Source organism: Festucalex cinctus, chromosome 10, assembly GCF_051991245.1.
Source record: "Festucalex cinctus isolate MCC-2025b chromosome 10, RoL_Fcin_1.0, whole genome shotgun sequence".
Lineage (NCBI taxonomy): Eukaryota > Metazoa > Chordata > Actinopteri > Syngnathiformes > Syngnathidae > Festucalex > Festucalex cinctus.
In genome coordinates, this window is record NC_135420.1 from 28,833,673 (window position 1) to 28,860,928 (window position 27,256).

Sequence of the window (27,256 nt, forward strand, 5' to 3'; positions counted from 1 at the left end):
AAATAATGCACACGGGCACGTTTGACTCTCGTTATTTATTTTCCGATCGTGGTTTGGAGCAGATCTAACAAAAAAAGCGTCTTTTTTTTTTTTTTTTTGGTGAAAATTCTTTTCAAAACCTCAACTGCTAATTTATGTTTGAGACATGTTTGCAATGAAATTGGCGAGCCTTCGCCCGTATAAATACACGTATCGAGTCAAACCTTTTTCCTGTTTCGGGTGCGCCGCTAATCATTTCCAAAGCGGCGAGCTTGTAAATATGCGACTGTCATAACTTTTTTTTTTTTTTTTTTAGAGGCCGGCGATGGCGTGCGGTGGCCTTTTGAAAGCCCCCCCCCCATCCCACGTTTGCTCTCACACATGGACCACCTGGGCGATGTGTTTATGGAAGTCATCCTCGCTTCTGGCCCTGAGCACATTTCAGCTATTCAAGCCTGCTTGTGTTTACACAAGGAGAATTTCTAAAATGTCGACTGCACGAGCTCGACAGGAGATTAGAAACAGAGGAGCTTGTTGAACGCGACCCTTGCTTGCCGTCCAGGAAGAAAAAAAAATAAAAGAACCGGGACAATATAACCGGTTTGGATTCACGCAACTCCGATGTTTGAATTGTTTCGCGCTCGGAAAAAAAAAACCAAAAAAACTCGTCGACTTGAAAACGTAATTTTGCGTGCACCGGTTCGTGCCAAAGACTTTTTTTTTTTTTTCCCCGCTGCTGGATGTTGAAAGGGGGCGTTATCGTGCGCTGTTGTGAAAAGTGTTTTTCAAGTGAAACCCAAACAGTCTATAGTAACAGTGATATTATCCACCTGAGCGTGCGGGGCCCACCTGCGGGGCGGCAACACCGACACGGAGATGTTTTACCTCGTCTGCACGAACGGCCCCGGAGCGTGTGTGCGTGTGCGTGTGCGTGTGCGTGTGGTAGGGGAGGTTGAATTTTCAGAGAACTTTTACAAGCTAACACGCATGTTTGCTGTTTGGGCAGGTTGAGCCGACAGATTTGCTGACTTTTCATCAGCTTATACTTTTTTTTTTTTTTCTTCTTCTTTGCAAACTTGTAATTATTGCGATGTATGGAAAACGACACACGCGAGTTGTTACGCAAGGTTATTTGAGGTCACTAAAACGAAGGGAAAAAAACTAAAACTAAAATTTCGTTCATGAAATAAAATCAAAACGAAAGTGCTTTTTAAAAAAAACAAAAAACAAAAACAAAACTAACAAAGTACATTTTATGTTTCCAAAACTAACTAAAACTATAATGATAGCAAAAATGTCATTCATTTTAATTAATCTTTGCTCATGAATTGAATGCATGAGCCTTTGGGGGTGATTTTAAAATGTGATTTGAAGGAGATTTATTGTGTGTCACACAGAAGTGACGTCATCTCGCAGCAGCCAATAGAAAAGCACCAAACGATGACGTCACTCTCATGCTGTTATTTTTAAATATTGCGCACAAGTAATACACATTAAATTTAAAAAAAAACAAACTAAAACTAATACTAAAACTAACTAAAACTGCACTAAAACTAAGCATTTATTACACAACTAAAACTAATAAAAACTAACAGAAAACAAATTCCAACTTGAATGAATTGCGCAGCCTTAATGTTATTTTTGTAAAAGGCAAAACGAAACAAACGCATCAAAATGAGTTTTGGCGAGGATCTTATCCGACACGTTTGGTGTTCGTTTACGCTCTGCGGTTGTTTGTTCCCGCGGATCGATGCGACTGCGGAGGCGACGCACCTCACAATGCAGCCGCAGGAAATGTCGTTAACAATTCCACATCCGATTGTTAATGCTATGAATTATCAGCCAATCAATATCTTAATAGCGCGAACGCAAACAGCAACGCGCACCGGCGAGCGTCGGTTTCTAATTGCCCTTGCGCTGAAACGGCAACGCAATCTGTCAACATGATCAAAACAAATACTTTGGTCTTTAGGTTCTTACTTTATTTCTTTTTTTTTTTTATGATTATAGCGTAACTATGGCGATAGTCAAAATAAACTTCAAGTACAGATTGCAGTGCTGAAGGCTACAACTAATACGACAAAGTATTTCTATAACTGTAATTCTATAATTCTATTTTATATATATATATATATATGTGTGTATGTATATATATAAGGGGTATCAAAATTAGTGCATTCATTTTGAGTTCATTTAAAGTCCCTTTAATGCCACTAAAAAAAAAAATTCACGCACGATTAATAACCGCCCCTTGTTGGCTCTTAATATGAAAAGAAAAATGCACTGGGCTGTCACCATCGTCTTACAAATGTAATTATGCCATCTAGTGGCATGAAAAATGCCCTTGATGCAAATCAATATCACTTTTTTTTTTTCTTACAGTATTTTTTTTAAACACAATTTTATGAATTACATTTGTTCCACCTTTATGTTAAGCGTATGAAACATTTTTGAAAAGATTTTTTATGGTACATTTTATTGTACATTTAGAACAGATATAAAATGTAAAATGAGTTAATTATTGAAGTCATGCGATTAATAACGATTAAAATTTTCAACTGCCTGACACCCCTAATATTTACATATAATAGGGCTGCACAACATATCGAAAAAAAATATCGATTGCGCGATACTGGCCCGTGCGATACGCATATCGCAAAGACGTGCAATACGTTTCATATGAAATTTCATTTTAATTTGATCTGAATTTCACCAGTCAAACGTTAACTAAATTGTTGAACATTATCGAGAGGTAATTACAATTAATTAACTGAGAATATATTTGAGTTTGCTCATTGTGCTGCATGAAAAAGTGTATTTCTTTCACATTAGATAATAAAAATGCAATTTCTTTAGGTAACATGATTCAGCAACTATATCGCAAATCGCATGATTTTCTAATCTCGTACATTAGGGGTGTTAAAAAAAAATCGATTCGGCGATATATCGCGATGCTACATCGCGCGATTCTCGAATCGATTCAATAAAAAAATCACATTTTTTTTTTTTTTTTTTTTTTTTTTTTTTTTTTTTTTTTAAAGAGCTCAGAATTGTTCATTCGGTAGTCTTACCGATTCAACGTCTTATCATCATTGCCTTTTTTTTTTTTTTTTTTTTTTTTTTGTGTGTGTGAATCGATTTTTAAACTTCCATTTTTAATGGATAAATATTCAACAAAACGTCTGACTTCGGGTTAGGATTCACACCTTGAGCATGGAAGAATGTTATATGAACGGCACATTAAGCCTTAATATTTTTATTTTAATGCTGTTCAAACATGAAACAGATTACAACCTCTATAAGACTGAAATTTCAGATAAATAAATAATACATTTTCATATAAATCTTACACTCTACAAGCTTACTGATGAGTATTTTCTAAATTTGAATGGAAAAAAATCGCAACAATCAACTTATAAATTCGTATCGGGATTAATCGGTATCGAATCGAATCGTGACCTGTGAATCGTGATACGAATCGAATCGTCAGGTACTAGGCAATTCACACCCCTAATATATATATATGATTATATAAGTATTCCCAATTCCAATCGTGCCAAAAGATTCCATGTAAGTGAGAGACGAGTATTAAGTTGTTTGTTGGGCTTTTTGCGGTGCGACTCCTTGGTAACGGCTCCCAATCGGAGCTATATTTGCAGGTAAATGCCCCGGGGTCGTGTGCTCCGCCTTGCAATCAAAGACAAACGAGGGGCGGTGAAGGTTCAGACGGAGCAAAAAATAGCAACAAGGAGCTCCGGGAGCCCCGCGGTCGCTTTTGACGAGGCGGGCAAAAAAAAAAAAGCATCTCGTGCAAACCGCTATGCGTGAGTAGAGTGTTTTGGATCCGATTTCAAGTTTAGACAGAAACGGGCTGAACGGCTGCCAGGTAAACAGCGCAGCCGGCGCAGGTACTGATTTTGGTTTCCCGACACACACACACAAAAAAAAACAGCCTGCGGGCCTGCTGAATGGAGGTCCTTCTCCTATCAGCTGCCACCATAAAGCCCCAGCTGGCTTACGGCTCAGATCAATCATTGCTGCTTGTTTCTTTGTTTTTTCTCTTTCTTGATCCTCTCCTACGTTGTGCCCAAACGAGACCCACGCCTCGCACGCAGTGTGGCACGCCAAGCGGGAGACTCGCTCGCGTGTCAACCGATGAAACGCGCGATAGCGTCACGCTCGGGTTGCCCGCATGCGCCGGCTTCAGTCAGGAACGGTTTTGCACGCAGGTCCGATTCGACCCCCATCGAGATGGGAACGTTTTCCAAAAGTGCGCCAAGAATTAGTGGGAACGAACACCTCAACCGGGTCCAAACAGGATTTGCCCCTCCATGTTAAGTGGACACGCGTACAAGGACTCTCGGTCTTTTGAGTGGCGGCCATCTTACGTTGCTACCAAGCATTGCGTGGTTCACGAGCGTTTGGTTCAAAAATAACGAATCTTTTCAGTGAACGTGAGTGAACTTCTTGAAGTGATTCCTTCTTTTCTCAGTTCATTTGAGATCAGCCACGCCCATGCCATCAGTCTTACGCAAACGGACCAATCAGCAGCCAGCGTCGGACGCGGGCGGGATTTTACTGCACATACGGCCTCGCTCGCGATCGGTGTTCAGGAAGGAGTCGCTGAGGAAGCTTCCCGTTCGCGAAGATGTGAACGGATCAGTGAGCGAACGAGTCAGTGAGTGAACGAGTTGCCAATTCCGGTCCGTGAACGACTCGATTGATGAACGTGCTGCCTCCATTTCCCGTTCGCGTACAGTTCATCGAGTGAGTGGGAGTTTAACGATTTGGCGAACGAATCTTTTGAACGGCTCTTTTAAATGAACCGATTCGAATGATTCAGTTCACCTAAAAGACAGTCATGGCCATTGCTAATTGCCACTCGCTGAGTTCGCCTAACTCGACTCACTTATCTGAATATAAGACTGGATGGCCCGTACGTGCCCGTGCGAGCCGTTGAAGTCACGGGGCGGCCATCTTGCCGAGAAACGTTTCTTGGGAGGAGCAATATGGCGGCAGATACAGATACAGACCTTATGCGTTGATATAAATCTGCGGCAGAAATACACGGACATGTTGAAAATGACGTGAATGTCGTGTCTTTGACTTACGGGAGAAAGTACGAGGCGGAAATGACGTCTTTTGCACGCATGACGACGTTCATGCATCCATCGGGATATTCCAATTGATCACAATTACCACGTAAACGGGAGTAATTCTGTCCACTTACGCACGCAAACGGCTTTTCCCAACGGTTTGCGAAACCGTCATTTTGACCTTAACCCGAATATTGACTGCACGCAAACATAATCACTGTAAGATCACACGGATTGTCTTTCCATGAACGATTATTTTCCTTTTTCTTCTCATAAATGCAGAAGACAAAATCACGTCGAAGGTTTACAGCTTCGTTGTGTAAACTGCAAAATAAGCAAAACTGAAATACGCCATACGGCAGGGGTGGCAAACTGCGGTCCTCGAGGGCCGGTGTCCTGCAGGTTTTGCAGATTTCCCTACTCGAAGTGCAGCTGATTCCAATTAACAGGCTCGTTATCAGGTTTCTGCAGAGCTTGCTGATGAGCTGATCAGGAATCAGCTGTGTTGAAGAAGGGAAACATCCAAAAGCAGCAGGACTGCGGCCCTCGAGGACCGGATCTCGCCACCCCTGCCATACGGTGATTATGTGGGGTCAAAAGTAACAAAATTGATTTCATTACCAATCTAACGCTCGCTTGAATATTTAAGAAAAAAACACATAATAAAGGGGGAGGGGTTAAAAAAAAAAAAACAGCCCCAAACTATTCTTCGATAAGGGAGGGGGCACAGTATGGGTTTGGAAAAAAAAAAACTCAGACAACAGACACATGAATAGAAGACGTAACATTGATTTATGTTGTTATGTTATTCATTTATCATCGTCATTGTTTGTGTATGACAAATTTTCTCACCACTTTGTATGCAGCGACGGTTGTTTTTAAAGTGCTCTAAAAATAAAGTTGAGTTGACAGAGAATTGACGTCATACGTGACATCACGCGGTGAATATATATAAAAAAAAAAAAAAAAAGTTTTATAACGGGCTAAAAACAGATGCGGTGACCGATGTGCCGGATATAAACGACGAACGTGGTGCGAAACTTACCGTACGATTTGTATAAATAAATTTGAACGAATGAATGACGGGGTTAACGTTGTGGTTGTATTGCACATTAGCAATTCCTTTTATTTTCTTGAGTAAGACTCTTGTTGCCTTTGCATGTTTATGTGTTTCTATTTTTTTTCCTCTGTTGGTATGGAAGGGTGTGTTCACCTCAGGTAAGAATGCAGGAGAACTTAAAATAGAAACATGCGGTTGCCAAGTGACTGCACGATTGTCTGTACTCTTTTTTTTTTTTTTTTTTTTTTTTCATGACCACATTTCATTTATTGACATGCAAGAAAAGTGGCAGCCCAAGAAAAAATAAATAAATAAAAATACCTTGCCATCACGGTTGTTTGACATTTCTGACGTGCAACAAGTTTTCATTCGGGTGCTTCCTTGCACAACTTTTGTTTTTGTTTTTGACTGTTCCGATGTCCGTTTGATTACGGGAACGCTTGTTTTGCGCCGCACAAAAGGTACGATTCTGTGCAAGCGCAACAAAAAAGTTGCCTTTTGTGGCCGGCCAATTATCGTCGCCGCCTTTCAAGTCATAAACGAGACGGCGTGTAACGTTTGTTAGTGTTGGCGACGTTGATTTTCGACGCAAACTACTCCAAAATTCCGTTCGTACATCATTCTTTGAATTTCGAATTTTTCAAATCACTATGTTAGTGTAAACCAATAACCTCATTTCTCATGCAACGATATGGAACGTGCATTGAACAGCGGCATATTGGCTCTATCGCTAAATCGCTTTTTGCTTAAGACTCATTCACTGCCAGTCATTATAGAAAATTTTTACATTTCCAATACTCACGTGATATTACATTCAATAATTATATATAAACCGAATCTACCAAATGACAGAATAGACTCCCTACTTTTTGTCCCGTCCCGTTCTTTTATAATTGACAGCAGAAAAATGTAGGTTTGCCAAAATACAGCCATTTCTCCCATGGACTCTGAAACTGTGTTTATTTCCTATAAAATGGGGCAATGATGTCATCTACCGGTGGTTGGGCATCAGTAAAGTTGTTTCCAAGTTTGATATTTACAGTGGAGCATGCTCAGATTCGCCCCCATTTAGCACCGCTCTAAAAAATACAATTGACAAGTATACTTGTCAAAGGCAGTGAATGAGTTAAAAAAAAAAAAATGTTATCCCCTCTGGAGGCGGTTCTGACACAAAAAGTGAGTGGCCCCGTACTTTCTAGTTCCTGTCACCCTAAAACGTTGATGTTGGTCCCGGAGCCTGGGTATAAGGCGAGTTATAAGTAGTAATTGTACTGTATCTAAATATGTATATAATATAATATCGCTTTTATTTTTGCGAAAAAAAAAAGGTAATGGAAACACAGCTACGTTTTGCAAAATAATTCTATTTCAAAACGTCTGAGTGCACAAAAACTTTTTTGTGATGTTTGAGAATTTTTTTCCCCACAAATCCAGTGTTTCCATTTCTAGCTTACTTTTAACAAAACTTATAATAAAACTTAAAATAAATGTGTTCTAGTTTAAATGTTTTCATTCTCCCAAAGACGTATTTATACGGTTTTTGTTGTTGTTGTTTTTTTTTTAATGCTGGCACATATAGAAGGCTTTGATGCAGCCTTTCAACTGCAGAGAACGGGTGAAGCAATGGTAGTCATTACAAAAACGGCCAGAAGGTGGCAGCAGAGTATAAGAGATCAACCAGGGGCCATGTTGAAAAAAGCTGTTTTCCTCGCGATTCTAAACAGATTTGTGAATAATGATGAAACTTAGCTCTCTTCTAATGCTAATTGCTGCAAAACAGAAACAGATAGAAATATACTTTTTTTTCCTGATGAAAGAAGAGACTCGAATCTTTCTTTTGGTAGGTTCCATTGTTTTATAGCAATAGAACACAATATTCTGTTGGCCTTACGAAATCAGCCAAAATCCAGTAAAAGAGTCGGGAGCGAAGGGGACTGCGAAATGTGAAAATGGCGGCGAGTGAATGAGTTTTAACGCACTTCACCTGCCAACGTGTCCCAAGCGGACCCCGTCTCGCATGGGAGCATTTGTCAAAGAGCAAAAATGCTGCCGGGAATCTTGGGAATGTCAACGACGCGGGGGCCCTCTTGTCGCCGTCGTTGAGCCCGCCGTGCTCGCCCACACTTTGCGCTTTGTTTACACAACCACATGTGGGTTGGACACTCCCGACTCAAAGAGAAGAAAAGCCGAGATGCAGGTAAGAAGTCATCGGCAGACACGCAGACAAGAGCTAGCGTGTGAGCGCAAACCGCCACAAAGGCGGGCGCGGTTTATTTTTGGAGCGCTCCAGGATTCACCCGCCGAATTTAGGCGGGCGGAATTCCACGTTTGACAAGTTGCCTTCACGGGAGAGACGCCTCGAATGTCAATAGACGAGCGAACGCGGCAACGGGCCAAAACATTTCGCATTGCTCGCCTGTTATATCAAAAAAAGTGAGCGCGCTCGTCTCGCTTACTTTGTTGACTTTGCGATGGCGCCCGTTCCACAAGGTCGCCTTTTCTCAGCTCGCATTTCACTGGTGAAAATATCAAAAAGAAAAGAAACACAGGTGCGTTAGCATTCACGGCATTGACCTCCGACACGGGTGTGTGTGTGTGTGTGTGTGTGTGTGTTGGCAGAACACCTGAAATCAAATACAACTTCGTCACACCACAAGCACTGCCAACACCTGCACAGGTTTTGTGAGTTTTATGTATACAGGGTTCAATAAATGTTTAAACCTTCAGAAATTTTCTAAGTACATTACTCTCTAAAAAATAAAATAAAAATGCATGCAAAATTGCACCCAAAAAAATTCCGCGATACAGCAAAAGCTGAACCCCGTTACAGCGAGGGAACCGCAGTCCGAATTATGGTTCTTATTGGCATCTCACTTCAGTATTGGATGTTTTTGCTGTCTCGCTAATTGCCGCAGAATCGAATTGTTAGCCACTGACTTCGACTCGTCAAACGTTTTTCTTCCTTTTCAGCATCAAATGACAGAGCGGCCATTTTGCGGAACTCCAATCAAGTTACAGATCGATATTCTAATAGCGTACTAGTAAACGACAATTGAATCCGGATGAAAGAAAAATGTTGGTGAAGTCACGTCTTATTTATTTGGTTTTGAAAGAAAACAAAGCTCAGCCAAAATGTCATTGTCAAACGTGTCAAACGTGCACAGAGTTGCTGAACATTGTTGATGTACAGCCAAGTAAATAATTAGGTGACTCAACTAATTTGTTATCAAATTCTGTCATTAGCAGACAACAACAAGCTGCGTAGTACGTTTGAATGTGCTGTCAAATATTTTACAGTTTATTGATTATGATTAAAATGAAATAGTTTTCCATCTTATCAAACAGGGCTGGTCAGCTGGCAGCACTTGATTATTTATTTACTTTTATTTATGTATTTATTTATTTACTACCTCCACACCCCCTCCCCAAAAAAATACTAATTAATTAATTAATATAATAAAAATAAATTAAAAAAACGCTTGAAAACACATATTTTGCGATAGACAGGGGAAATGGGTGGAGGGGAAAATGCCAAATATGAAAAAAAATATTGTTAATACTGCATATGTCAACTGTAGTTTGAAGTTGTAATATCTCTATTAACCACTAGATGGCAGACATGGCTTAGTTGCATGGTCTTACATTTTTCTATGATTTTATGCGGATTTGTGGGTAGATTTATTTTGATTTTTTGGTGGGCGGGGGTATACGTTTTATTCTAAGTTGCACTTGATGTTGCTGCAGCAGTTATACCACCCTTGAATGGTCATTTTGTGCAAAAGGAAAAAGAAAATCATATATTGGTTATTTTTGTTGTTTGCTTCACATCTTTGTTGTTGGTTAGTGTAGTAGATTTATATGCATTGACAATTATGAAAAAAAAAGAAATAAGAGCACATATTGTGTCTGTATTTAATCCAGCATCTTTGTCATGCAGGTTATAGAGCCTTTGTGGCCCCTGATGGCAAAATTGGGCCCCTTCCAGCATTGAAGTTGGCCCTCCATGCATGTAAGTCGGCTGTTGCGTAATGTTGTGTTGATTCTTGGGAAACTCACGATACATTGCTTGAAGTGGATGCATCGGAGACAGGCAGGCGGAGAAGTCGGCTTGTTTTCCGCCGGTGGCGTGACACGGTAGCGTCCAATTGTAAACATTGCATATCACTCCATCGTTCCGTGCGCTCGCGGCTATAGCTCCGCCCCCTCGGGCCGCCCCCCTTCGCGGGCCACGATATGAAGAGCAACACCGGCGGTGTCTCCCGAGACAGACGTCCGAGACGCCCGCCCACCTCCATTCATCCACCTGCTTCCCTCCGCCACAATGAAACTGGAAGTCTTCTCCGCGCTGCACTTCGCTCACAAGCCGCTCGAGTTGTGCGCAGACGCGGAAACGGACGCGGGGCTCCCCTCGCCTCTGTCCGGAGACGAGCTGGGCTCGGACGGCGACTGCGCGGCCAACAGTCCGCCGCCCGCCCGCGCCGGGCCCGCGGGGACGGGGACGAGCACGGGGGCGGGGGCGGACCCGGGCAAGCTCGCGGGCAAGCTCGCGGGCAAGCCGTACACGCGCAGACCCAAGCCGCCGTACTCGTACATCGCCCTCATCGCCATGGCCATCCGCGAGTCGGCCGGCGGCCGCCTGACCCTGGCCGAGATCAACGACTACCTGATGCGGAAGTTCCCCTTCTTCCGCGGCGACTACACGGGCTGGCGGAACTCGGTGCGGCACAACCTGTCCCTCAACGACTGCTTCCTCAAAGTCCTTCGCGACCCGTCCCGGCCTTGGGGCAAGGACAACTACTGGATGCTCAACCCGCACAGCGAGTACACGTTCGCCGACGGCGTCTTCCGCCGCCGGAGGAAGCGCATCGCCAAGCGGTCGGCCTCGTGCGAGAGCCGGCCGGACGTCACCGCCGCGACGAGGGGGGACGACGACGGACGCCAACGCCGCCTCCACGCCCCCGAGGAGCCGGCGGGGGCCAAGTTCTCGGGCCCCTTCGCCATCGACAGCATCCTCGGAAGTCCCTTCCAACGCCGGCAAGGCGACGACGAGCACGAGCACGCGCACGCGCACGCGCACGGCCTCTTCTGGCAGCTTCCCTACTATCAGCTCCATCGCGACCACCTGCGGCTGCACGAGGCCGGGGGCGGGGACTCCCTCTCGTACCAACGTCACAAAGGCCGACTCGAGGCCACGCCCCCGACAAAAGCGGCGGGCACGAGCTTTCATATAGACTCGCTACTGTCATAAGGACCCCTCAAAAATGGCCACTTTTTTTTTTTTTTTTTTTTTGCTTCTCTCGCGGGGAGCGTCACGTGACGTGACGTCACTGCTCATCTTGCCGTTGTGGACGATCGAGGTTATTATCCCCAGGACGTTTCACGGGCGTGCGCGTGCGTGTTGACGGGGATAGTTTTGTGTGCTTGTTGATGGTTCGTTTGTTGTTTCTTCTGCGCGTGCGCGTGTGCGTGTGAGACGGTGACCAATTAAGGCCCACGCTGAAAAACAAACAAAAAAACAATTGATGTATTTATATCAAACTGCTGTGTTGTCAAAAGTTTGACTGAGCCGCTTCAGCAGAAGGACTTAAAAACTCGTCGTGGGAGCACAAAATGGCGACGACTTTTGCATGTCTGCTATTTCCATCAATAAAAGAAGTCAAAAAAGAAAAAAAAAAAGATTGTGTTGTTTGTTACAAGTCTGATTTCTTCAGGGGGGTGGCACGCCCACAATTCTATTTTCGATTTCACAAAAACACTTTCGCGTCATGTGACTTTCAAGAATGTGGGTCACATCTTTGTTTGATCAACAGTCAGATTGATGATAATCATGAGCTAATAATAATGATTATTTAAAAAAAAAAAAAAGAATTTGCCTCCAATCGTAATAATGTGGCATCTATGAACTTCATGATTACGTCGTCTTAAATGTGTCATATGACGTAATTACGTCACATTTTTCTGCGTGTAGCCTATTGAACAAATTCGAGTAGCATTTGTTTAATAAACGAGCCAAACAATTTGAAATATGGGAACTTGATGGAAATCCATCAATCGTGTTGAAAACATGAGTCAGACTGTAAATGTGATGATGAGGAAAACACAACAAATAATAAGCCAAATAATAATGCTGCTGTTTGTCCAGCAGAATTAAGAGCTGAAAGTTGCTCTCCGCGGTCCTGAAACGCCCCCAACTCAAACTCACGTGGAATTTGCACCCCGGCCCAAACTCAGGCTGCGCCTATCAAACATCCACATGAATCCTTGATATACTTTTTGAAATGCTACATTTTAATGTCATTAACTCATTCACTGCCTTTGACAAGTATACTTGTCAATTGTATTTTTTAGAGCGGTGCTAAATGGGGGCGAATCTGAGCATGCTCCACTGTAAATATCAAACTTGGAAACAACTTTACTGATGCCCAACCACCGGTAGATGACATCATTGCCCCATTTTATAGGAAATAAACACAGTTTCAGAGTCCATGGGAGAAATGGCTGTATTTTGGCAAACCTACATTTTTCTGCTGTCAATTATAAAAGAACGGGACGGGACAAAAAGTAGGGAGTCTATTCTGTTATTTGGTAGATTCGGTTTATATATAATTATTGAATGTAATATCACGTGAGTATTGGAAATGTAAAAATTTTCTATAATGACTGGCAGTGAATGAGTTAAACGGCATTGTAAGAAACACATCAAATTAGCCTATAGATTAGAGGATATTTTTATATGAATAATATTGTTTTGGGATTTTTTTTAATTATTATATTATAGATTTTATTATAATTCTACAAGATGCCGAGTTGCAAATGGCAACATGCATGCTTCAGAATTTGGAAAAGGGCACTTAACATGCTGAATAATTTGCAAAACGCGAGTGATATACAAAACAGGAAATAATAAATAAATAAATTAATTAATTAATTAATTAATACACTTAAAAAATATTTTTTTTGTTCTTGTTTGTGTTTAAAATCTGTATTTTCTTGCTGATTATTTCACCGTTTTATTTTATTTACCAGCAAGTGGAAGCGTGCTGCAGTCATTTAAATGGATAATAAATACATTAATAAAAAAATAAAAATAATAAATAAATAAATAATAATAATAATAATAAATAGATACACTTAAAATAATAAATACATTTTGTTGTTGTTTTAAAAATCTGTATTTTCTTGCTGATGCATTTCACCATTTTATTAATTATTTTATTATTTAATTTTATTATAAGTGGAAGCGTGTTGCAGTCATTTAAATGTAAAAAATAAAATATAATAATAATAATAATAAAATCAAATCAATCAATCAATAGAAATAAAAGAGTGGTCTTACTTGTGTTTGTGTGCAATTCATGTGTGTGCCATCATAAGGTGCAAGTTGCAGGTGACAGGTGCGACCTTCTTCCTTCCGCTGTTGCAGGGGCAATGCTGCAACCTGCAGGTGAAAGGACAGAATAACACACCTGGCGGTGAGTCACGTGACGTCACATCCTGACCTGCACGATTCATTATTTGTTATAGGCGGGGGAAGAAAAATAAAAAAAATCATTTGAAACCGTCCCTCGCCTTTTAGCTCACGAGGAGTTTTTACAAAAAAAAAAAAAAAAAAAAAAATCCACTTGTAAGTTTGAAAGCAGGCCCTGCAAATGTTCGAAAGTCCAAACAACTTGTCACTCCGGCAGCCTGAACCGCGTCCGACCTCCCACAGGCGGTTCCGAAGAACCCGCTGCAGGCATGAGGGCCAAATATGCAGAAACGGGAAAATGCCTGATGCGCATGCGTCCAAATATTGATGACAAAAAATAAACAATCACGCGTGATTGATCCACGATTAATATCCCGTGTTTTGAAGTCATTTAAGCTCTGACTGAAAATGGAATGAATGGTTGTACTTTGCCATCCAAAAGGTTACCTGAGGTCAACTGTCTGTTGGAAATAAAGACGTGCACATCTTATCCAAACATTTCAGCCGAAACATGTCAACAATGGCAACAGGCCCACGTGGTCTCCGTCCACGACAGCGGTCTAAAGATAAACGTTGAAAAAATAAAAATAATACCCCCCCCAAAAAAAAGAAAGAAAAAAAAAAAGTCTTCCATTTGCAGCGAAGTGGAGCAGCTGAAAAACAAAAGCTCGCCTGCGAAGCATCCTGATCTCGACGGGGGTCGCCATGCAAGTTTTGATGTCGCAGGAAATTTGGGGGGCCACCAAAGCTGGAAAATCATTTGATCCAATAAGCGCACATCCTTTCTTTGTGCAGCAAAACTTATTGTTTGGGAAAATCCTGCGGCTATTATGAAATATTTTAGACATGCTTGGAGGCATGCACAGGCTTTTTTTTTTTTTTTTTTAATATCACACAATAGGAAAAATAAATAAATACAATTAAAAAAATATATATAACAGTAATTTAAATTGCAGCAAATAACTTTTGGGATTGTTTTGCCCAAAATATCCCCCCCCACCCCCACCAAAAAAAAAAAAGAAAGTTTGTATAAAGCAAACTAAAACATTGGCTTGTTTTCTTTTCTTTGTTTTTTTTTAATACAAAAAATGGGTCATATTGAGCTTGAATCAAATGTTCTAAAAAAATAAATTAATTAAAAAAAAAAAAAAGCATTTGGGTAGAAAAAGAACTAAATTATCGGTCAAAAAGTGATAAGCCACAACCCCCCCCACCCCCCCCCCCCCCCAAAAAAAAATCAGCTGTTTGTACCCCCATGAAAAAAAAACAAAAAAAAACAAAAAACAAAACAATGGCTGTTATTAATTTGAGCCAATTTTTAGGGTTAAATAAATAACCTGCATGCAGAAAAAGTTGTGTTAAATTATTTTAAAAAATATATATTTTTAAATAAATAAATTAAAGAAAACCTTAATTTTTTTGCGTTCAACAAACTTTTTTTAAAAATTATTTTTCCATAAATGCAAAAAAAATTGTTTTTGCACCACATCTGGGACATCCACTATTGTACAAGCGTGCGTGCATGCGCGTGCGTGTGAGTTGTCTCCAGGGAGAGCTGTCGAAGCCGCTAGGCTAATTTGGCTTTTCTGTCTCTAATGAACGCAAGCCCCCCCCCCCTCGGGAGCGCCCCTGGCCGGGGGGCGGTAAGCTGACACTGGCGCACTGTGTGTGGTATGGGGAGGGGGAAGTGGGGGGGGGGCGTCGCTTGATGGAAAAAGCCTGCTTCCACTCATGTCAAAGTCATTTATTGAGAGAAGCCCCCCCCCCCTTTCCATATCGTCAGCATGTGATCAGCGTTTGTTTTCATTCTCCCGCAGAACATTTGAGGAGGAAATTAGAGGAAGCGAATCACGTGATAAGAGAGACTGTCGCGATTGGGTGCAATGATTGAAAGATGATAAGATATGGCTTGCAAATCATCCAATTGGGATGTAACCATGAGTGCAATATTGCGATATCGCGATATTAAAACTGCCACGATATATCGTCGTCGTCATGTCACGATATTAAAAGCAGCACATTTGTTCAAAAAAGTCAGGTTGATTTGCATTTGTGCATTTTTAGCACCCTCTGGTGGCTAGTTTTTTTTTAGTGCAGTTTCATTTTCATTAGGCATGTTTTGGCCCTTCAAATCCACACGTCCACGCGTCAAATCCGTGCGTCTGGTTTTTTTTTTTAAAGTAATTTCTGATCCAACTGTTGCTAGCGTGCAGTCTAAAAACGGTAGGGTTAAAAAAAATTAAATAAAAAATAAAGATGAAGAAGAAATTGGGTAAAAATGGACTTGCCCAACTTTTTGAGTTATTAAAAATATTAATTAAAGGGATACTTTACTTATTTAGCCCTTTTTGGCAGTCAAACATGAATATTTTCCCTCTAATAAATTTGATATTTTCATTATTTTTCATGTCCAATTAGTACCTTTAAAAAGACATTTTGCAACTTGCTGTCGACTGAAAATGACATCACAAGATGACATCAGGTAACCAATCACAGCTCAGCTTGTGAATGTCACATGACCAAACCTAGAAAACAGCTGAGCTGTGATTGGTTACCTGATGTCATTTTGTGATGTCATTTTCAGTCGACAGCAAGTTGCAAAATGTGTTTTTAAAGGTACTTAATTGTACGTGAAAAATAATGAAAGTATCAAATTAATTATAGACAAAATATTCACTTTTTGTATTGCTATAATGGGGCAAATAAATAAATGTAACAATTCACAATGCACCCTATGCACGTTTGTTTTGTGGGTTACTGATTGACCCTTTTTTTTCCGGGGGTTAATTGAATAACAAAAAATAACAAAAAAAAAAAGTTGTGTGCAGGTCCTTTTTCCCCATGTTTGGTTATATTTATTATTTATTTATGTATTGCCCAATTTAGTAAATTGTGTTGGGTGGGGAAAAAAATTGGGGGGTCAAAAAATGGACATATAAGCACTTTGGGTCAACTTGAGGCAACTTTCTCAAATTGTTTGTTTTGGACCCACAAGTGTTTGACTGATGAGAGTGGGGGCGGGTCTCCATATAGTGGATGGGGGGGGGGGGTCTTAAGATTTATGCAACGACCGTTTTGTTTACGTTTGCTTGGTTGGCTCACATATTTTGAGGGTGTTTCCTGCACTTGAGTGATTGTTGAGCAGCTCTCGATGGCCACCCGGCGAGCCCCACTTCACTCCATCGTGACACCCCCAAGCCCAAATCCGCGCAGGGACAATAAAGGAGTCTCCGCTGGCTAATGAGCTGACCCCGCCCCTTTCGCCCCTTTCGCCCCTTTCGCCAATTTCGCTCCACTGGCCGCTGCGTGCGTAAAACGGCAAACTGGACTCAAGCGCGATTTTCTCTGCCATCAAGGGAGAAGCACATGCAGGATCCGTTTTCGCCGCCCCCTTTCAAAGATTCCGTCCCGGTTTCTTACGTCACCGCCGACATGACGACGAGCGAGAGCCCTCGGACTCACAAGCAGCATCTGCTGCCGGATCCTGTCGGGTCCAGTCCGGCGTCCGCCGCCATCATGCTGAGCCCGCAAGAAGCCGCCGCCTCCGCCGCCTCCGCGGAAAGCTCGTCGGCCAAGGCGAAGAAAAGCGGCTCCGCCCTGCGGCGTCCGGAGAAGCCGCCGTACTCGTACATCGCCCTGATCGTCATGGCGATCCAGAGTTCGCCCAGCAAGCGGCTGACCCTGAGCGAAATCTACCAGTTCCTGCAGGCCCGCTTCCCGTTCTTCCGGGGCTCGTACCAGGGCTGGAAGAACTCGGTGCGCCACAACCTGTCGCTCAACGAGTGCTTCGTCAAGCTGCCCAAGGGCCTCGGCCGGCCCGGCAAGGGCCACTACTGGACCATCGACCCCGGCAGCGAGTTCATGTTCGAGGAGGGCTCGTTCCGACGTCGGCCCCGAGGATTCCGGCGCAAGTGTCAGGCCCTCAAGCCCATGTACCGGATGATGAACGGCCTCGGCTTCCTGCCGCAGGGCTTCGACTTCCAGGCGCCCGCTTCGGCCGCGCTCGCCTGTCACGGCAACTCGTCGTACAACTTGGACGTGATGAGCAACTACGACGGACGTCACCTGCCTCACGTGTCGCCCAGTCCGGGTTCCACGTACGCGCCGTCCGGCGGCGAGTATGGACCGGAGAGCGGCAGCAGCGACAGTCCGGTGCCGGTGCCGGTGCCGGTTCCGTCCTCGCCGGCCTTAATGGACGGTCTGCACTACGCCAGCGCGTCCGCCGCGCACTCGTGTTGGGCCGCCGCGGGCGGGTCGTCCTATAACGTCAAGCAGCAGCAGCAGCAGCAGCAGCAGCAGCAACCTTTGACCTCCTCCGGCGGCCCCGCGTCGTCTTCTCTGCACCCTGCCGGGACGTCGTCGTCGTCTTACTCCCTCATGGAGCAGGGATACATCCACCACAACAACAGGGAGAGCCACACCAGCGACATAACAGGTATATATTAAACAAAACAAAAAAATTGTTTACTTTAGTTTGCGGCATGCAGTCAAATTTCGTGCCTTTATTCATTTTATTTCTATTTGTTTATATATTGCATGGGAAAACTTTGCTCCCGGCTACAAAACAAGCGGCCTTAATTGGGCACATGCACGCCATGAAAAAAAAAAAATGCATTTATTATGAAAAAAAAAAATCATGTGGTAAAATAAAAATAAATAAATAAATAAAAAGTAACGAGTAAAAAACGAGTACATTTTAAAAAATACTAATAAAAACACTCAATGTATCCTGAATGAATTATCATCATTTAGAATGTATTTTTTTTTCAATTATTTAGTATTGCGCTGCATGCAGGACCACATGAAAAGCCCACCGGACTGTTCTAAAAATAGCTCAGGGCGGGACATTGTGATTTCCTAGGAAAGTTGTTAGAAATGATCATTTGTAAATGTCAACACTTCATAGAAATAATTTATTATTTATCTATATTTATTTATTATATCATTTATATCATATGTATTTTTATTATTTATTATATTAAATGTGTATATAGGCTTATTAATAATATGTTGTAAGGAAGACAATTATTTTATTATGTCTATGTTATCCATCCATCCATTTTCTTGACCGCTTATTCCTCACTCGCGGGACATATATATATTTTATTTATTTATTATTTATTGATATAGTATATCATTTATATTAGATATGTTATTATTTATTATATTCTATGCGTGTATAGGCTAATTAATAATAATAACATATTATTAAGAATAATAAGAACTTGTGGTTAAGGAAGACATTAACAGTAATTTGAGCATATTTTTTTGTATTTCAGAAGTTTTTATTGAATTTACTGAAAAAGTATATAGATCTTTTAAAAAAGGTTGGTGCATGACTTATTATCATTTTCATATTGGATGTCGGTGTGCATTTAATTAAGGTTGATTGCATCTGATTGGTCAAAGTCTAATAAAAGCATATTACACGTTTTTGCCAATATTGCGATCACGATATTTTTTCGGTAGAATAGGCTTATATATAATAATAATATAATCATTTATACAGCTCGGTTGCTCCCTTGTTTCCTTTCAATGTCCATCACGTCACGTTCTATATTCGATGTCAAACTTCATCTAACTTATTTCCGGTTACGTATTCCAACAATTGCACTTAATTCACGCATCGTCCTCAAGTCAGAATTCGAAAGTCGTTTTCGTTTTGCGGATTTCAGAACATGCACGCTGAAAGGGTCTCAAAGGTTAAGCAAACAAAAGAGCGCATGCGCGCGCAAATCGAACGGGACCACACCGGCGACCACGTCAAGCGTCACTTGTTCCACTTCACGCAACGACTTGATGTTGGTGACGTCAGCATGTCATCGAGCTGTCACTCACAAACGCGTCATGACTCTGCAAAGGGATCAAGTGCACATCTGGAGTTCGATATGTGAACTTGACTTTTATATTTAAGACATGAAAAATGGAAACGCAGAGTCTTTAATAGAGATTCAACGCGGGTTTTTTTTTTTTTATATTTTGAATTATATACAAATGATAAAGTTATCCAATTAAAAATCATTTCTATATTTTCGATGATTGACGTTGCCACACGAGGAAGGCGGAGATATTTAAAAAAAAAAAAAATGATCATACGTCACGTGATTGTGTCGCCTACTAAAGTTCATAATGTAAATTTAACGTCTTGGGCAAAAAAAATAAAAAATGCAAAAGTTGTCTCTAATATTGACATTCAACACGATTTTTAACATTTTTTTTCTCAACTCTATCAATACAAATTATAAAGTTATTCCATGAAATATGATTTATTGCAATGTTATTTTGATGATTGATGTTGCCACATGAGGAAGGCGGAGATATATATATATATATTTTTTTTAAACGATCATACGTCACGTGATTGTGTAGCCTACAAAAGTTCATAATGTAAAATTAACGTATTGGGCAAAAAATAAATACAAAAATGCAAAAGTTGTCTCTAATATTGACATTCAACACGATTTTTTAACACATTTTTTTCTCAACTCCATCAATATAATTTCTAAAGTTATTTCATTAAAAATGGTTTATTGCAATGTTATTTTGATGAATGACGTTGCCACATGAGGAAGGCGGAGATATTAAACAGATTATCACACGTCACGTGATTGTGTAGCTATACTAAATTTTATCTTGGGCAAAAAACAAAAAAAAAAAAAATGCACCAAAATTGTTGACGCTATAGCGAATATTGTGACTTTTGGAAACGATCGGATGTGAAAGAAAAAAAGAAAAAGAAAGAAAGAAAGAGCTATGAGATTGAAATGTTGTGTTGTGTTCACGCCCAGTGGGGATTCCGCGTTACCAGAGCCAGTGCGACAGGAAAGATTTGTTGTTCAACTTGAACGGCATCTCGTCCTTCCACGCGTCGGCCGCCGGCGCCTCCTACTACCATCATCATCATCACCACCATCATCTTCCTCAGGACATCAAACCCTGCGTCATGTGATGACGTCATGCTGTCGTCAACTGGACCTCCGAAGACGGACGCGGTCAAACTGCACGTCCCTCCATCGAAAAAAAAAGAAAAAGAAAATGGCGTCAATAATTCATATCACGATGGTTTATATTCACGTGTTGCCTCTCTGTGGACCAGCTGAGAAAAAAATTAATCAAAAAATAAAAATGAAGGAAAAAACAATCGTGGAGGCCTTATAAAAAAAAAAGAAATGCAACACGTTTCTTGGTGAAAATGTTTGACATATTATTATTATGGGTTTTTTGTTTTGTTTTTAATCCTCCACACGGATGCTGTATTATGAACTGCTACAAAATATTTTGCACTTACTGTAACCATATTGTCCATAAAGAGAAGTTTCAATAAACTTGTTCAATTGTAGATGACGACATATTCATCTTTTGCGTTCAAATGAGGCAACTGCAATTGCAAATGCATATTTTTCTATTTATGTGAAATATTCAACAGAGGTGCTTATTTCATGATGAGGTCACAATTTGATTCTAATTTATTTGTTGACCTCCATCCAATTTAAAGCAAAAAAAAAAAAAGGTTTGCATATAAGTATTGCATTCTTGTCACTTTGAAGAAATCGTGCATTGCTGACGTCATCTCGGCATCCCGAAAAAAATCGCCATTTTCAGGAGACCCCAAAAATGACATCTTTGTTTCTTATATATCATTAATATTGCTTAATAAATAAATAAATAACAGTCATGTCATGTCATGCACGTTTGGGCCCGACAATAGAATAATTTTGTATTAAAAAATACAATAAAATAAATGTTTTTTTGTTTTTTTTAAATGAGATGGCCTAATTGAAATATACCAAATTGAAAAATATAGTGTGGAAACACATCACGGTAGTATTTTGAGATGGCGGCGAAAAAAAACCAAAAACCCCAAAATGAGACTTATTAAACGGAGCTGACCCAAATATCACAATTGTTGAAAGCTCAAAGATTTATAGGCAACAACATTGTTGAGCTTGAGCGAGTAACCGATAAATGAACAAATATTTTGCCTCTAAATGTGTTTCAAATCGTCCCCAACATGCTGATTGAAATGAAGGCCAATAAACGGCTTGCAAATGAGATTTACATTCCGCACATAATGACCCGACCTCATATAACAGCATGAGAAGATCTGCCCATATGATATTTCATAACATCCTTGACATGTTCAAGTATCACTTCAAGTATACTGGCCAGTAGCCGAATAAGAATTCCTTCATTCTGTTCAAATAACAAAACGTGAAAATGGCGCGTTTGCCTCGAATGCGTGCAAGCGATATAAAGTGGAGTATGACGCCATCTAGTGGAGAATTCTGCAATGACGTCAGATTGGAGCAACAACAACAACAACAACCTCTTTCCGAGTCTTCGTGGGTACACAACATTCCTTAATACATTGACAAAATAACACATAAATAAACCAGCAGGATACTTACCAGAAATTTACTGAAAGTGTCATTATGTCTTATCTTTGGAATAATAATTCAAAATAATAATAATACATATTTTTGAAGTGCAAGATCACACACACTAACAGTGACGTATATGTCATATCGTACATATTACAACAGAATAAAACGTATAATGTGCTTGAACAGAGAGACCTGAAAGAAGGCGGCAAAAAATACTTGCCTAAATAAAACAATTACTGTACTGTATAAAGTTGAGTCATTACGTCTTAAGACTACGTAAACATGTTCAGAATATTTGGTAAAAACAAACAAGGATAAAAATCAGAAAGAGAAAATAGCATGAACCAAAACATTTAGCATTAGCATTTGTGTTGTGTTTTTTTTTTTTTTTTTTTTTTTTTCGCTCCATTTCCGTTAGCTGTTGGGGGCCGCCTAGTGGACGGAGGGCCTAAAGCAGGCAATATTGCCCTAGGTGGGCTCAACCGAAAGAAAGAAAGAAAGAAAGAAAGAAAGAAAGAAAGAAAGAAAGAAAGAAAGAAAGAAAGAAAGAAAGAAAGAAAGAAAGAAAGAAAGAAAGAAAGAAAGAAAGAAAGAAAGAAAGAAAGAAAGAAATCGTAGAAGTTGACAGCAGTTAGACGTAGACCTCGCCGCGGTGCGCAATGTTACGACGCCATATTGGATGTGGAAAGAGACGTAGACAAATGCTGATTTGGTTTCTTTTCCGCGTGCGCGCCATTGAGCACGGTACCGAACCCCCGAACTGAATATGAGCTGCCTAGCATGTCCTCAAGCAAAAATAATAATTTTGAGTGTCCTTCGTTCTGTGAAAGTTCACAAGTGAGAAGATTTCGTTGTATAAAATAAAAAAAAAATCTGTCTCGGATGCTGCTGTAGTTGCACATGCACGCATTGGCCACAAGATGGCGGGATTGCATTGCGTCACATTGTCACTTAATTCAAACGAGTATTTGCAGCTGATTTATTATTATTATTTTTAATTGGTGTACGCATGATAAGAAATGTTCATATAAAACGTTTGTGGGCCTTTACCTTTTTTTTTTTAAATTAATAATAATGCGATCCATCCATGCTCTGCAAGGCGAAATGACAACACTGGGGGCGGTTGAGACGCAATCAGGATGCAATGTTGCACTCTGACCACAGGGGGGCAGCCTCGTACCACATACGGGAGCAAAGCACACGTGGTTTTAGTTTTATGTCTCGTTCAGAGCTCGTTCGGGCAGAAGGAAGGAAGGTTATTGTTGAGTGATCAAATTCACTCTCATAAAATGTTGTTGGTTATATTTACCGTTGTCACAATTAGGCTGATTATAACAAATCATTAACATGGTTACTGTCTTCTCATAAATAAATATAATTCATTTCTAATAATAATAATAATAATATTTGGAAGAATATTTTTTGACTATTTTAAATGAGCTAATATTGTCTATAAGTATCTCTCAAAAACCTCAAAAAGGTTGCTATTTTTTTTGCAAAAAAGTGTCCTTTCATGTTTATTTTGATATTCCTCAATCTTTGTGAAGTAACTGGAATACTGCAAAAGACATTTTTTGAAAAAAAAAAAAAAAAAAGTTTTTATTTTTAAGCTATGATGTGTCCACTGCAGAGGACATTTTTAAAAACTTAAATGCTAGGCTTAAATACAGTTAAAAATAATTCAAACAATACTTTAATGTATTCTTAACACATTCACTGCCAGTCCAGCAAAACAAATTGACATATTTTTCCGTCGATGGCAGTGAATGAGTTAAAAGTCTTCTAGAAAACATGCTACCAACATTTAAAGCCTAAATTTCTTCTTCCCTAAAAAGTGCTTGCACTGAGGGAAGCCATTTTCTTTTATGATGCTCTCAATGTCCTCGATAGAGTTAATTGGATCGTATGCACTGGCTGGGAGATATTCAGGTTTAAAAAGGTCCACTACAGAGGACACAATTTTGAATTGCTGGTAGTCAGGAGGATACCAGTTCACCACATTAATCTTTTTTTTTTTTTTTTAATGATGCCGATTCTGTAATTGCAATAGAATTTCCGATTAATTGCCTAATCAAGCATTTCATCTCTGCGAGGGGGATTTTCCCTTTCAAACAGACTTATTGGTGTCTTTTTTTTTTCCCCTGTTTATCGCTCCTCCAATCGGATACCGCAGCGCACATTTTGTGGGCGGAGCATCCAAGCAGTCAAAAAAGGGGAGCAAAAGAGTCGACGGCGAAAGCGAAAAAACAGAAAGCCAAAATGTTTCTCTGTGTGTGCGCGTGGAGTGCGCATGAATCTCCGAGCTGACTTTTTGTCTTGTTTTTTGGCTTTCCCCGGACAGTCTCGACTTGAGCCAGCAGAACTTTTCTTCCGTTTTGTTCTGTTGGTGAAGCAGTGCGGGATGCAAGCGCGCTACTCGGTGTCCGGCCCCAACTACATCGCCGGCGAGCCGAACTACTACCGGCCCAGCGGCGGAAGTTACGCCGGCATGCCGGCGCCCTTGAGCGGCGTCTACGAGCAGTACCCGGCCGCCGCCGCCGCCGCCATGGGCCGCTCCCTGTACGGTTCCCTGCCGCCGCAACAGATGCCCTGCAAAGACATGGTGAAGCCGCCGTACTCGTACATCGCCCTCATCACGATGGCCATCCAGAACTCGAACGACAAGCGGATGACGCTCAACGGCATCTACCAGTTCATCATGGAGCGCTTCCCCTTCTACCGGGACAACAAGCAGGGCTGGCAGAACAGCATCCGGCACAACCTGTCGCTCAACGAGTGCTTCGTCAAGGTGCCGCGCGACGACAAGAAGCCCGGCAAGGGCAGCTACTGGACCTTGGACCCGGACTCGTACAACATGTTCGAGAACGGGAGCTTCCTGCGGCGCCGGCGGAGGTTCAAGAAGAAGGACGCGCAGCGGCGCAAGGACGACAAGGACGAGCTTCGGGACGAGGAGGTCCGAGTGGACCCGCGCCAGCCGGTTCGGGTTCAGGACATCAAGACGGAGGACGGGACCTGCTCGCCTCCTCCTCCTCCTGCACGGTCGCCGACTCTCGACGCGGTTCCCAAGATGGAAAGTCGCAGCAGCAGCGTGTCAGGAGGGAGCCCGGAACACCAGAACCAGAACCAGAACCAGAACCAGCAAGGCTCGGCGCCGGGCTTCAGCGTGGACAACATCATGACGTCGGTCTCGCCGTCCTCTCGGACTTTGACGCTCGGCTACTCTCCGAACCTGCTGCAGGCGTCCTCGTACCAGAACCAGAACCAGAACCCGTCCAACCCCACCTACCACTGCAACATGCAAGCCATGAGCCTGTACGCGGCGGGGGAGCGACTGACCTCGGGAGGACACCCGGACGAGGTTTTGCCCGACTACTGCAACCAGAACCCGAACCCGAACCCGAACCAGGAGGGTCATCACGGCCGACTGGCGTCCTGGTACGGCGACTTGAGCGCCGCCGCCGGTTACCCGTCCCAGCAGCACCAGCAGCAGCAGCAGGAGCAGCAGAACCTGCACTCGGTCCGGGAGATGTTCGGGCTGACCGGAAGCGCGCTAAATGGGAAGAGCAGCTGCCAGGTGGCCTTCCCGGCCGCCGCGCACGCGCACGCGCACGCGCAGTCCATCTACAGGACCTCGGGAGCTTTTGTTTACGACTGCAGCAAGTTCTGAGGGCGGCACAAATGACAACTTTATTCATATATTCTTGCTGGCTGGAACAAAAAGAATCCAATTTTGGTCCAAAATTGGATTGACATGTTGGGTTCATTTTCTTTTCTACAAAACAATCCAAAAATGACAAATGTTTAACAATTACGCAACAATTACAAATGTTTACAAATTACATAAACGACCTTTTTGGGGGTACAAAACAACCCAAAAATGACAAATATTTACAAATGATAAAATTACGCAAAAATGACAAATGTTTACAAATTACAGAAACGATTTTTTTTTTTACAAAACAACCAAAAAATGACAAATATGTACAAATTATAAAATTACCCAAAAAATGACAAATGTTTACAAATTACACAACCGAATTTCTTTTGTGCAAAACAACCCAAACAAAATAATAATTCGAAAATACAAAACAACCCAATTTGAAAGAACTCAAACATAACAAAAAAAAATATTTTTTTTCAAATTCGGAATTAAAAAACAACCAACATTTTTGGGTATAAAAATAACCCAGAATTGGGTCAAATTGACGACTCGGTCCAATGTTGATCCAAATTGCATCATTTTTGAGCCAGCAGCTGTTTTTTGTTTTTTTTTTGTCATCTGAATGGACGTCAGCGATTTTGTCCAGACGCGTAAGTTTGTTCTCTTAATTTAAAAACAAAAAACATGACTCCAATATTTAGCGTGCTGTAAATGATATCTTAATATATTTATTTTGGAGAAAAAAATGCTTGAAATCCAAACACGCATTTTTTTTTCTTCTTATGCTGCCTTAACATGTCCTCGTTTTTGTCGTCTTAATTTTATTGAAATGTGTCATTTGTCAACACATTTTTGAAGGCATTACATTTTTCTTTTTCTTTTTTGGTGAAATAAAGTGCCAGTTGGGTTTGAAATGGAGTGATTGATTAGTTTGTTTTGAAATCGGGCCTGCAGATGTCAACATGTTTTCAAAGCAACCTGACGTCATCATCGAGGGCCCAAATCTGAAACTGGGCCTCAACGTCACAAATGTTCATTTTGGAGTCGATTTCGTCGAGCGAGCGAGGATGTAAATAAACATTTCCGTCCACGGCAGCTCGCGTGCGCGTGCGCGTGCGCGTGACACAAGTTGCATGCAGATCAGCCGAAAGGCCGAGTCAGCAAAAAAAAAAAAAAAAAAAAAAGCTTCCATCGCCTCACGATGACGCACAAAACCTTTCAAAATGCAAACTGAACATGTTGCTGCGTGGATTATTATTTTTTTGAACGTCAATTCACCGCATTATTTAATATTTAAAAACGTGAATAAGAATTGCCTGCATGGTTTCATATCGTCACGATCTCAGTTCATTATTTTGTTTTGCATGAAATTATGGTTCAGTGTCGAATATTTTGGTGACCGATCAGAGCCTGCAAGTGAGCCTTAATTCATATATTTTTATTTATTTTTTTAATGTCATCGACAGTAGCAAATTGTTCCCGATAAGAAGCAGCGCATTCATAATATTTTTGGAGATAATAAAAATGGATTAACAGTAAATAAACAACATATGCGTACATTTATATTCAAGTGTCAAACAAAACGGCGTTAATTTAATCGTGCATTTG

The 27,256-nt window shown here is 41.3% G+C and overlaps 4 protein-coding genes across 4 annotated transcripts in view; 3 read left to right on the top strand and 1 right to left on the bottom strand.

The window, feature by feature from the left end:
* Nucleotides 1-10,356: 10,356 nt before the first annotated feature.
* foxq1b (forkhead box Q1b) lies at nt 10,357-11,821 on the top strand. The gene has a single exon (XM_077533405.1). It carries the CDS (start codon nt 10,457-10,459, stop codon nt 11,381-11,383), a length of 927 nt encoding a protein of 308 aa, XP_077389531.1. The 5' UTR covers nt 10,357-10,456; the 3' UTR covers nt 11,384-11,821.
* A 5,105-nt stretch (nt 11,822-16,926) lies between these two features.
* On the top strand, nt 16,927-20,926 carry foxf2b (forkhead box F2b). Its single transcript, XM_077533399.1, has 2 exons — nt 16,927-18,038; nt 20,392-20,926. Exons 1-2 carry the CDS (start codon nt 16,970-16,972, stop codon nt 20,550-20,552), a joined length of 1,230 nt encoding a protein of 409 aa, XP_077389525.1. The 5' UTR covers nt 16,927-16,969; the 3' UTR covers nt 20,553-20,926.
* The window catches only part of gmds (GDP-mannose 4,6-dehydratase), a 68,607-nt gene continuing 61,932 nt past the window's right edge, over nt 20,582-27,256 (bottom strand). Inside the window, exon 11 of the mRNA XM_077533402.1 lies at nt 20,582-20,611. Coding sequence (XP_077389528.1) covers nt 20,597-20,611 — 15 coding nt within the window. The 3' untranslated portion in view covers nt 20,582-20,596. The remainder of the gene's footprint in view (nt 20,612-27,256) is intronic.
* Nucleotides 24,226-26,566, top strand: LOC144027661 (forkhead box C1-A-like). Its single transcript, XM_077535394.1, has one exon. It carries the CDS (start codon nt 24,278-24,280, stop codon nt 25,652-25,654), a length of 1,377 nt encoding a protein of 458 aa, XP_077391520.1. The 5' UTR covers nt 24,226-24,277; the 3' UTR covers nt 25,655-26,566.